General features: G+C 33.1%; 1 protein-coding gene and 1 non-coding gene across 2 annotated transcripts; one reads left to right on the top strand and one right to left on the bottom strand.

Moving 5' to 3' along the window:
* Positions 1–3,891: 3,891 nt before the first annotated feature.
* On the bottom strand, positions 3,892–12,500 carry LOC147408196 (protein neprosin-like; the record flags this gene model as incomplete). The annotated part of the gene is made up of 7 exons (XM_086432672.1): positions 3,892–4,627; positions 4,739–4,882; positions 4,971–5,024; positions 5,119–5,286; positions 9,616–9,825; positions 9,968–10,051; positions 12,423–12,500. Coding segments are annotated over 7 exons (1,116 nt in total), but the record flags the coding sequence as incomplete, so codon positions are not given.
* On the top strand, positions 8,178–8,251 carry TRNAM-CAU (transfer RNA methionine (anticodon CAU)). The gene has a single exon. It is a non-coding gene; the product is annotated as a tRNA-Met (tRNA).
* Positions 12,501–13,271: the final 771 nt, after the last annotated feature.

Genomic DNA, 13,271 nt, shown 5'->3' with positions numbered 1-13,271 from the left:
TCATCAGGTCCATCACTAATGTTTAATTTACAATTTCTATTGTTCCAATTGTATTTTTCTTGCACGATATGACATAATAAATGGAATTTCTGGAATAACCCGTCACATGTAATTGAAAAATATTGTCCCAAATAAAAATCATAATAACAAACATATCTCGATGAAATGCAGTTTTTTCAATTAATAAACTCTATTTTGATCGAGAAGCAAGTACAAAATGACTAACTCTAATAGGAGATCAATTATAAGGAAAGGACATACTGAGAAAGAAGTCCTTGCTAAGTCATTGTTGATGTCGATTTTGTGATAAATCAACATCGATCATGATTTTGACATTTAATCCACAAAATAATAAAAATAGCATAAATAAAATAGAGAAGATCGATTTTTTACGTCGTTTGGCAAATGTGCCTACGTCCACTGGCTCGGGGAGCTGTTTCACTATGAACCTCATATTTACATAGCATTTTCTCTTCCTCTCCATCTTTCATCCTCCCCTTTTACAATAGCCTCCCACTCTTTAAATAGAGAAATCATAATTAGAGTCTTAACCCTAATTAATTACAATTGACCACTTTGCCCCTTATCCAAAATATCAATTACATAACAAGGAGAATAATCCTTTTAAATTTGAAATCTTTTCTAATAAAATAGAACTCTCTTTAAATGATGCCACGTGTCTACCTCGAGATACGTATTGATGGTACAAATGAACAATCCAGATATGAGATTATTTTATCCCTCCATAGTCATCAATCAGTCAAGCTTCCAAGCTAAATAATAAGGAAATAAATACAAATATTTGCACAAAATAAACAAAAACAATAGCTTTTTTTCCAATAATTTGTTTACACTGAAGAAATTTTTTGAAGTCTAATCAAACAGAAAAAACAAAATACTAAAAAATAGATTTGATTTAGTCCATGCCATGTCTACCACCAAACTTTTTGTTGTGCTTTAATATTTCTCATCTCAGGTTGCATTCCATATTATTATTTTAAATTTTAAATAGTAAAATAAAAACGACAAATCCAAGATTTTTTGTCAATAATCATCAACATTTGGAGGGAAAGAAAACTAATTGAAACACCATACTCTAGATAAACATAAGAAGATCAAGATCTCTTCATTGATGAAATAAACCCTAACTACATGTATTAGAGATGAACAATTGATATGTTAACAATCTCAAATGACATTAAAAGTAGAATTATCATCATCCATGACCTAACTTATTTTTACCCAAAAAGAGAAAATAAATGCATCAAATACTTATTAACTCGGAGTCAAATACATAGAAAGAAATTTTATTTTATTTTATTTTATTTTACTTTTGAGTAATGATTTTTTTACTCTCCCACGTGGCATACTCAAAATTCTTTTTGACGTGACATGTGCTAGAATCGTAAATCTTTACTCCATGTGATACACGCATGATTTTAAAACTCGTTTTGACATCTCATTCGTGAATGAGACCAGTCGTCTCAAACGAGCTTTTCGATACATTAGAAATGTCTCATTCAACAATGAGAAAAAATGAATGCAGATTTTAAATCTTATCCGATACATTGACTTGTCTATTCGTCTTGTTGTTGAACGATACTAAGATGACTTGAACAATACGTCTTGATCTTGGACGATTTTTGAAATCATGGATACACAACTGCACATATTTATAGAGATGTGCAATTGTGTATCTCGATAAGTAAATATGTACAATTCTAACACATCACTTTAGGAAAGTATTATTAGTATGTCATGTGGGAGAGTCAATTTATTATAATTTATTTTTTTTTCTAATTTTTTTTTTTTTACAGTGGTGCAGGAGTGACCTCAAGATTTCACATCTTGACGTGAAAGTAAATAAGAATTATAAATACTTCTTCACTCATATTTCAAGAAAACATCTATGTTTTTCATACAGGGTGTGTGATACGAGGTCTAGTGTTGAGGTCATTTCAATATTAATCTTTTAGCTCTTTGAGATACACAGAAGTAAGATCTGCAGTACTGTGCCCTCGCCACATCAGCCACGTACAGAAGCGTATGTTGTACAGCGTGCGTTCAGCATTTTTGTTTAATTAAACAAACAGTTGAGTCGGTCATCAAACAACTCACTCAGTCATCTTTGTAACGTGTCGTCTTCAACCGATTTGAAGGAACCGTGTCACTCAATAGCTCACGCATCCTGTTCAAAGTTTTGGTAGTAAGAGGACAGATTTTCAAAGAAGAATCAATGGGTTTTAGAGTCTACAGAATTGGAGATTACAGATTTTGGAAGAAGAATCAGGGATTTTAGTTGTTAGAGAATGAAGACGATATATTTTAGGAGAAACGTCTAGGGATTTAGTGGCTTGAGAACGAAGATGACGGATTGAAAATTCAAGGTTTTTAGTGCTATTGGTTGAAGATGACAGATTTTGGGATGAAAACTAAAGGGTTTTAGTTCTGGAGATTGAAGATGGACAATCTCCCTTGATCGACAACTTCCAATGTGATTTTTTTCCCCCTTTCGTTACTGAGAACTCTCTCCATCATCTTAAAGCTGAAACCTGAAACCTGAAACCATATTTTTTTTTAATAATCGTTGATTTTTTTTCTCATCAGGACTCATCTACAGCCCTTGATTTTTCGAATTGAAAACCTAATCAAAACACAGATTTTCGTTCTTGGATCTACCAAAGGTAATAATAATATCAGCCGAACCAATTTTTTTTTTTTTTTTTTTGAGTGTTTGATTTATAAAATCATTTCTGAGGATTTGTATAATTGTATTTGCTTTGTTTAATTCAAATTATAATTAGGGTTGTTATTATTGTTTCGCAGTACAATTGGAGAATGGTATAATCCTTTTATTTTTCTTGTCATTTGGTTCTCCCATTGATTTTTACTGTTGTTGTTGTAGTTGTTATTTTGAGAATTTTACTTGTGGAAGATGAGGTTATGAATTTACTTTAAAAAAATTACTTATTCATTTTAGAGATTGTTTTCAATTCTCTTTTGCTGGTTATTATATTATATGAGAGTAATGGTGTTATAGTTTCCTTCTAATGAATCTGAGAGGCTACTATTTTTTTTTTCTTCTTAATTTTGTGCTTTTTATATTCCAATGTGCTTGCCTTTGATATCTGGTTGATCTTTTAAATTCCTTGTTAAAACAATGACAAAAGTAAAATTGGACCAACTAAGAAAACTTATTATTTGGTCATCATCCTGTAAAAAGGAATCAACTAACTCACTCACTAGAATTATTTCAATTTCAGCCATGGGTATGTCCTTAAAATGGTACACATATACTCCTAGTCTATCTTGGGTTTGGTACTTGTTGTGTATGTGAACACCTTAGGGAAGCTCACTTAGTAATTTGATCAAACACCTATATGCCACATCTTCGAAGACCTTGTTTGATAATGGCAATGAAGGACAAAGCCAACTAATAGTAACAAATGTAAAGAAGATATACAATCACAAAAAAAAAAAAAGAGTAAGAACACAATACTCATAACATGAGATTGTACTTTGTTCACCTAATGGCTACATCCACGAAGGAATGAGTGTTAGAACTCGATTTCACTATGAAGAAAACGGGGCAAATTGATACAAGAAAACACCTCTATCACTTAACTTCACATTTTTCTAGATCTCAATCTTCCCAAATCTCTCAACCTCTCCTCTCTTGGGTTTTTTTTCTTTCTTTACTCTCTACTCCAGAAAAGACTTAGACTTGAAGTTAGACTTATTCAATCAAAACAAAACAAAACACCTTTTTATAAGCACCACAAAATGGGCCCAGTTATATAAGTTACCAGTCCAACTCAAAATTACCTTTGATCGACCAAAAAACACATATACTTGGATCGGGAATTAATACACATCTTGGTGTGGTGGCATTATCAAAAGTTGGTGTGGCGATAAAAGCTCTCTAGTATGAATAATAATAACAATAGATCCAGGTATTTCTTTTTTCCTAAATCAAATTCATGTTTAAGTCATATTTCTTAGATACACATAAGTAAGCACGGTATAAAAAATAAAAAACAATTAATAAGATTCTATTGAGTGTATATTTTCCTCTATTCTTGGGTGAGTCATACCCCAGGTAAGACCTGTGACCCTCTTATATTTATAGTTCTCCCCTTCTCCAACAGATCGATCTTTTGGAGTAGTTGGCTGGTTAACAGATTCAATTATATATATATGACTGATGATCACTAAAAACAACTTATTTTATTATCTTTTGAAAGTGCAATTAACTGCCACAATTTCCTCCTGGTCCACCATACAAGATTGTATGCCCCATATCTTCATTTACATACCCTTTATAGTCCAGTTGATAACATGTAGGGCTGTCTATATATTTTTCTAATTGATTTTCATGAGGGTTTAAACGATAATTACTTGCGTTAACAATTGTGAGTTGGCGAAAGTAGCCCGCCTTGCGATAATTATCAACTGGAACATGTCCACTCCCCATTGGTGCACTGGGTTCATTAGGCGGACCCTTTACTAACCCTCCCCAAGCAACAATGGAAGCACCTCCAACTAAATTTGGCAGTAAGGCCTTTGGCCAGTAACCCACATTTATTTGGTCGTCTATGGTCAACCACCAATTACCAGTAGCAGGATCCTGCAATGGGTACAAAAAATAATTGTTAGGTTAGAGATAAATTTTTAGATCTATATATATATTTTTAAATTATTGTAACTTTTTGAATATTTTTTTCAATAATGATGTTACCTGAAACAGCATTGTATACCATACATACTGATCTCCACCATAGGTAGATAATGGGGTTACTATATCACCCATGGCATGATTTTTGTCAACTTGTACAAAGCCAGGGCAAAGAGTATTGTAGCAGCCTGTCTTACTTCCATCTCCCTATTTATATGCAAAATAAATAATAATATTCAACTTTATTGAAAATTTAAAATTAAAAAGTGTATTATTGTCAAAAAAATTATCTTACAGTCCAATACGAAAATGATCGAGTGAGGTTATCTCCGAATAAATGTGGGGATACCTGTTAAACCCAACATGGTATATATGATTTAAATGAAATATGGAAGTAATCTTAAATCAACACGATTTAATAGAAGTTGTGCAAAGTGATTTACCATCCATCCCATCTGTAAACTATTGCGTTGATCATTAGGACCATTTTCAATCCACATTTGAGCTGAGGAAGATTGGTTGATTGCAACTGTCACATTATATGCATTGTAACCCGCGAAAATACCGTTGTAGGTTAAATTTGGAACATTTTTCGATTTAAGAATGGCTAGCTGCATCCATAGATTTATTAAATAATTAGATAAAGAGAACTTCTATTGACACCCCAACTTTTACTTATTACAGCCAACTAAAATTTAAAATTAGTAATTAACATGGCAAGAATATCATTCTATCACACTTTAGCAAAGAATTTTAAATCTGGAATTGTTTTCCCTCTGATGGAGAGATATTGAAGAGTGAAGAGCATGAGATCAACGTCAAGAGGTCGGAGTAGACATTGACGTTGATGTTAACTTTTTATTTTTGATGGGTAAATGTTGATAGTGGCAATTGGTTTTTTTTTTTTTTTTTTTTAAATTGTATCTTGTGCAAGTTCTAAGAAGAAAATTTTGATGCGGAAATGGCATTTATTTGAGAAGAGAAACAATTTAATTAATTGAGGTATAATAAGTAAAAGTTGGGGTGCCAATCAAAATTTTCTTAGATAAATACCAAAAAAAAAGAAGAAAAAAGTAATAGGTAAAGACTACAATGATAAAGTACAAAATAGGACATATAAATAGTCGAAATGTTCCCCACATGATAAGAGGGATTTTTTTATATACAAAACAAGATCATATTGTACTAGTTGTAAAAATCTCATTTTTGCACTCACCTAATTAATTAACTCGTCAACTCGATTGCGACAGTTTCCAATGATGGATGAATATTCTAAAAAATTTATTTGTTATTAGATATGTTTTCAAAGTTCGAATGAGATATATTATACAAATAAACTTTAGAAATCCCATTACGCTAGGATAATACGATCAAAAATATAAAAATTATCATTTTGAGACAAAAAGAAGTTTTACAAGAAAAATACTAAAAAAATATCAAATTATTAAAATATCTCTGACGTCAGAACATCTCTATAGCTTACATTCTGCTTAGGAAAACTTTTTCGAACACATAAAACAACAAACTAAAATGAAATGAATTATTTAGTCAATTTTCATAAAATTTGAAAAAATTATTAAAATATCCCTCAAAGGGTTCACGATCATTTCACGTCAAAAATCCATAAATGATACAAATCAATATTCATTGAATTTCTTATGAAAAATTGATTTTGAAACATTTTAAAACGTCAAAAAATGACTAATCAACTCAAAAAATCCTCATTAAGGGGTAAAACGGTAATTTTTCACTCTTAAAATTTGAAATTTTAAAATTAATAATTAAAATATTAATTAACGTAAAGTGAAATCTTAATAAATTAAATTAAAATTTTTAAACAAATAAATTAAATTAATTAAGCTTATGAGTCAAATTTTAAATTGTGGCTCATTTATTTAAGTGAGGCTCATCTAATATTTAATAAAGAACCCTCCACCAAGGATTCTAAAGAATTTAGAATAACTTAATAAAGAACTCTCCATTGAGGGGTTTTCCAAATTTTAAAAAAATTATCATTCTAAGTAAGTTAAAAATAAAATATAATTAAAATCATATCTAAACCATTTAATAGATTAATTAGAGATAGACCTTAACTCTAAGAGAATCAAACTATAATCTTATCAACAAAGTTCTTTAAAAAGGAGCATCCATCACTTAATTTTGGAGCTCAAGAGAAATCTTAAAAAATTAAGGTTAAAAACTCTCTAATACCTTTCCAAAATCTTAAATCTAAAATCTCAATCAATACCTAACCCTCAAGTCCTAATTTTCAACCTAAAAAACACTCAAAACCCTTAAAAACACAAAAAAACACAACAACAACAACAACAACAAAAATCATAAAAACATCTAGATATAGAAGAAGAAAGTCTTATGTCAAAGATCGGATGTAAATATAAAAATAAAGATAAAGTAAGAAAATTCACATAAGGAACGCTCACCGTCAATTTTTGAGAAAATCATCATTGTCATCACTCAGGTAGAAAAAGGTAATTCCTTTATTTTTATCTGGATTTAAACCGTTTTTTACAATGTAAATATTTGAGAAGAGTAAAGATCGATTTTTATCGGGCAAGATTGATGCCTAACACATTTCAATCTCGTAACCTGATCCCTGTACTCATAATCTAGTTGTAGTTTCGTGTTTCTTATCCATTTAGAATCATTTGTTGATTTTTAGACCATAAAACTAGGTGGTGACTCCTAAAAAGAAAAAAAGAAAAAGAAAAAGAAAAAGCGGATCTGCACTAGTAGATCGAGTGTGTTTTCACTAACATTTATTTAAATTACTTCCATACTTTTTCAACTTCAAGTAATACCCCCTTTTCTAAGAATATGAAAGTAAATCGACTTGTTGTCCATACACGTAAAAAGAAAAAGATTGAAAACAATCACACATTCAAAGAACACAAGGGTTTATGTGGTTCGGAAAATTGCTTATGTCCATGGAAGAGAGGGAGATCAATTTATTATCAACGATAGAGATTGATTACAAGTACTCAAACCTCTACAACTCTCTCCAACCCATGCACAAGCCTTACTGATCAATAAAAAAATAACAATCTGAGTCCAATGGAATTCATAGGTATAGGAAGAAGCCCCATCAAATAGAGATTTTTTCTTTCGACCATATTTCGATTGTTAATACGATATATAAGGACCGCTACTACAAGCAGTACTACACCTTTGATCGTGAAATATCGATTGCTTGTTGAACCCTGTGAATCGCGTGAAAGTAGGATACTCCAAATTCGGGGGTCAAAGAGTTTCATAAAACGTTCTTGGTGGAAAAAAATGTGAGTGAAAGATCCCACTGAATCGAATTTGGTCCATGAATCTAAGAAATAGTGAGAATTCTTGATCTCTCTCAATATCTCTCTCAATTCGAAGATCCAGGATTTGAATTGATGTCGTGTCATTGATTTCTGCTTCATTGATTCCTCCTAAGGATTTCATTTCAATTGGAATTTGGTTATTTACGATGTACGATGATCCCTGTTACGCATCCATGGCTGAATGGTTAAAGCGCCCAACTCATAATTGGCAAATTCGTAGGTTCAATTCCTGCTGGATGCACGCCAATGGGAACGTTCAATAAGTCTATTGGAATTGGCTCTGTATCAATGGAATCTCATCATCCATACATAACGAATTGGTATGGTATATTCATACCATAACATAGGAACAGTAAGAACTCAAATTCTTATCGATACTGGAACTCATAGGGAAGCAAATGGATTTATTACTTTTTTTAGGCCAAGCAGTTGATATCGAGATCGCGAACCAACTTATAGGTCTCATGATATATCTCAGTATGGAGGATGAGACCAGGGATCTTTATTTGTTTATAAACTCCCCCGGCGGGTGGGTAATACCCGGAATAGGCATTTTTGATACTATGCAATATGTGCCAACAGATGTACATACAGTCTGCATAGGATTAGCCGCTTCAATGGGATCTTTCCTCCTGGTCGGAGGAGAAATTACCAAACGTCTAGCATTCCCTCACGCTTGGCGCCAATGCGTTTTTTATTTGATTTGAGAGAAAAAAGAAAACTATGCCTTCGCCATATGGAATATGAATAAAAAAAATAATAAGTAATAATAGCACGGCACTTCGAGTTCGATATGAGCAAACCCCTATTGTTTTTTCATATCGAGAGATTAATACTACGGTTTCGCTTAGTCGTGCTGCGGGTGCCCCTCCCCACATCACGACATGCTCTCATTGAAGCTCTCTTAAGGGCATAAACTCAAGTTCATGCAACTTACTTTCACTTTTGATCTCAATTTCAATAACACACATTTTTTATGTTATAGATCGCAGATAAATAAATGTTTTCTCGTGAGGTGTGGAAGAACTGGGGACATTGCCCACTTGTCCATGCGGTCTAGCAATTTCCTTAAGACACCGAAACGAACCACTACACGAGATCCGGGATCAAAAGTGCTCATTGAGCTGAGTTCAGAAGCAAGCGTAGGCTACATATCCTAGAGCCAGTGGGGCCAAGGTCCTCACATAACACTCTGACAAGACGACTCTGATGTGTACTGGCCAGTTTTGTAGTTCGGGAGGAGAACAGCCATTACGTGTAGGGTAGGGAACAACCGGACCAGATATTGCAGCCTAGACATGGTCTTTGTGTGGCACCAAGGCCAGCAAGGTATCGCAACCTAACCATGGTCTCTACTGAGAATTGGCCCACAACTCTAAAATGCACGGGGATGCAACTGTGACGACTTCGAGGGGGCAACAGGTTATTTGGGGGGGGGCATGTTTGGACCGAGCCTCTATACCACAAAAAAGGCCCTTTCTTGATTTTGCCTCTCAAAGCCCAAACCAACCTTAGGAATACTAGACATGTCACAACATATCTGGTAAGTTAAATACAATTTGTTACAACAAATGAGTGAATTAAATACAATATAGTACTACTTACGTGTTGACCAGGAAATTCAGTCGTTTGTGGATCAACATGGGAGGCAAATGACATCGAGAAAGACTTGGCTCTTATTAGATCTTCTTTTCGAGTCCTTCGAATTGGGACTGTCCCATACGGGCAATCTATACTATTTGGTGCAGCCCTTAGATTTTTCGCTACTGATGAAGTTCCATGTATCAACTGTTTTGGATAGGAAGTTGGTGATGTCTGCATACAAGAAAACTCAAAAGGAGACTGTTAAATAAATATATATAGAAATGAAAACAACACTTTGTTAAGTAAATATAGGAGGGGGAGGGAGAAGCTTATTGTAGACAGAAAATGCATATGAGGAAGGCAAATAACAAACCTGGATTTTGTGATTCTTTAGCGAAGGATGATCTAACGCTGGTTGATCGTGTATGTCAATACAATCAAATATGTCTGCTTTGGTCTATTGAAACAATTAAAACATTTTAGCAAAATCTATAATTTTTACCTCGTAAAGAGTGTCAATATATTAAGGATGGATGGAAAATGATCAAATGTATTATGGGTAATAAGATATCGAGTCCTAGTAATAAATAATAAATTAGTCAATCTAGAGGATGACTGGCCACATACGACAATAAGAAATACACGTCAAATGTGCCAAAGATGTACAAGACATCACTCCGAAAAATCCTTTTCTCCCCTATCTTTCATGTGGAAATCTATTGTCTTCAGAAAACAAAGAATAAAGCATGAACATATAGAGAAGCACACATTCCCGTCATTTATATATACACAACCTGTGGATTCGTGAAAAATGACTCATATAAAAACACAATCCCACTAATAATATGTAGATATATATAATAAAATACAATGGTAAGTCGTACTCTGCTATAACTTTTTGGGGGATAAACATCTGATCCAAAGCTATCATTTATCGTCTTTCCTCTTTTACACCCGTTTTCAATAATAGACCTCTTAACTTTACTATATATATATATAGGGGGCGGTTCATGGGACATATGTAAAAACAATGGTTTTTTAAAATATGAGTTAGAGGTTTTGGATTGAGCTGATTTTTTGCGAGGATGGTCACTATGATGAGAAGATCATCCTCACAAAAAATCGGCTCAATTTGAAACTTTTAAATCCATCAAAAGTAATTTACAAATTATTGGCAAAAAATTGACGGTCCACATTGTAAATCACTTTTAATGGGGTTAGAAGTTTCAGATTGGACTGATTTTTTTTTTTTTTTGGATGATCTTCCCATCATAGAGATAATCCTAACAAAAAATCAGCTCAATCCGAAACTTCTAACCCATATTTTGAAAATTTATTAATGTTAGATTGTTTTTACATATGTTTTTTCATATGTCCCTTGATAGATATATATATATATATATATTATTGGGATGTGCATGCGTGAGGGTGGGGGTGTTAAGAGCATGGGACAAAAAATTTGACACCATATTTCAGAAATATGGGTAAGAAGTTTCTGAATGGGCAGATGTTTTGTGAGGATAATCTCTATGGTGAGGAGATCATCCTCATGAAAAATCAGTCCATTCCCAAACTTCTAACCCCAGTCTTATGAGTTGAAGAATCATGGACTGCCAATTATTCATAAACAACTTTTGATAGGATTAGAAGTTTCAAAAAAGACTAATTTTTTGTGAGGATGATCTCTTCACCTTAGACAAAAAATATTAGCCCATTCTGAAACTTCTAACCCATATTTTAGAAAAGAACAAAGATTTGTTTTTAACAAAATTCTATGCTATGCTGATGAAACACTGCATGTATTGAAATAAAAAGACAAATTGATTTAGTGGAGAGGAAATTTCTTAGTGGTTTAAGTGATTGGATTAAAGACTAATGGTAAAGTACGCGGCTGAGGTGGCAAGGACATGAAACCTTAGATCCTTTTTCTTGTGTATCCCAAAGAAAAGATCTATGGTATTGTGCCTTTTCCACATCAGTCGTGTACAAACCTTGTATTATTTAGCATGTTGTTTTATCACGTCTCTGGATTAAATTTACCTTAATCTTTGTACACATGACCTCATGACCAAGGGCAGAGCCAGGATTTTGCCCATGTGAGGGGCAACCAATACTAGAAAGTTTTTTATGGGGACAATTAATAGTGAAAAAAAAAATAGTTGTAGAAGCAATTCAAGGTGTAAAAAAAATTATAAGGGCAATATTGGCAGATTTTTTTTATCCGTAGCTAAAACCTGTTGCAATAGCTCACCAAGTCTTAGACTTTGAAAATTCTTGTAGAGGCAAATGCCCTCACAACCCCCAATCCCCACTGTAAATCCACCCCTGGAGCCAGGATTTTGTCCACTTGGGGGTTATCAAGACTTTTAAAAAATTTATAATTTCTTGTGGGGTAATAACGACGGATTTCACTTTCTACCATTGTTATTTGTCACAACCAATGATAAAAATTTGTTATTTTCAAGCACTTTAACCCCTTTAATAAACAATTTTTAGTAACTCAACCTCGTCTTTTATCCGTCATCTCCAAAAATTCTTCATATTCTACTTCCCAAAAAATCCTATCTTGTTCACAATGTTTGAACCTTGATGGAGGTAGATTATTAAGGTCCAAGATGAGGGGGAAAATATGTATCTGTAAGGTTTGAAATGGACTAGTTTTGCAAAGAAAAATCGAGATACTTTACCTAAATAAGTCATTTTGTATTAATCTTTTAGGGTAGAAATTGGGACATGTTAGAAAATTTAAGAGTATCTCTATTATTCATCAAAACATGGAGGGGGTAATTCTAGCTTACCAAAAAAAAAAAAAACAAACTGTGTGGTACCTGAATGGTCTTGATGGGAGGCTTATTGAGACTCTTGAGTTGTTTTTCCAACCCCAAATCGTCTTCTTTTGAGATGGGGGAAATTCATCATCTCTCCTTCTGCTCCGAAGTGGATCAAACTCGAAGACAATACTACCAGCAATAACCAGATGATGGAACCCATTGGATTGAAATTTTGATTTTACTTTACAATGAGCCATGACCTTTTATATTTATATATATAGACTAATTAATTACCATATTTGCTACCGAGCTGTCTCATTAATTAGAGTAAGGCTAGTCTTACTAACTCAATAAGACTTCAAATCTCACTAAGGGTCGTTTAGCTTGCCTTTTTTGCATCCGAAAACATGATCAGATGCCACGTTGATGTAGAGGAAAAAATTCTATGAACCTTGAAAAAAATGGGAAAAAAAATTATCATCATTGAGTTTTAATTTTAAGTTTGAGGAGTTCGGTGGCCGCCCCTTTTCAAAAGGGTGGATCAAGCCTAAAGAACTAGTTTTCTTGTTTTTATTTTTTAACTCAGTTTTTTCAAGAAATCTAGAGGGCTGTGGTGTTGGATTGCAAATGTGGATCGGTAAGATTTGAAATCTTACAAGGAAAGTGTTTTTCTTAGTAATATAAATTGGATTTGGAATGATTTGCATAAAGAGAAGAAAATGTTAGATTTAAATTACTAAAATAAAGACAGTCCGGATCCTGTGCACCCAGGATCTCCACTTTAACCACAATCTTAGAGATTAAATCCTTAAAAAATATCTGCTTTCCATAATTTCCTTGGATGGTGGTTTAGGGTTTAATTCCTCCACCCTGAGTGGACTCAAATAAATAATCTTCGTAATATAT

The sequence above is a fragment of the Akebia trifoliata genome, chromosome 3, assembly GCF_017979445.1.
Source record: "Akebia trifoliata isolate Shusen 1 chromosome 3, ASM1797944v1, whole genome shotgun sequence".
In the NCBI taxonomy this organism is placed as follows: domain Eukaryota; kingdom Viridiplantae; phylum Streptophyta; class Magnoliopsida; order Ranunculales; family Lardizabalaceae; genus Akebia; species Akebia trifoliata.
This window is presented reverse-complemented; position numbering and strand designations above follow the sequence as displayed.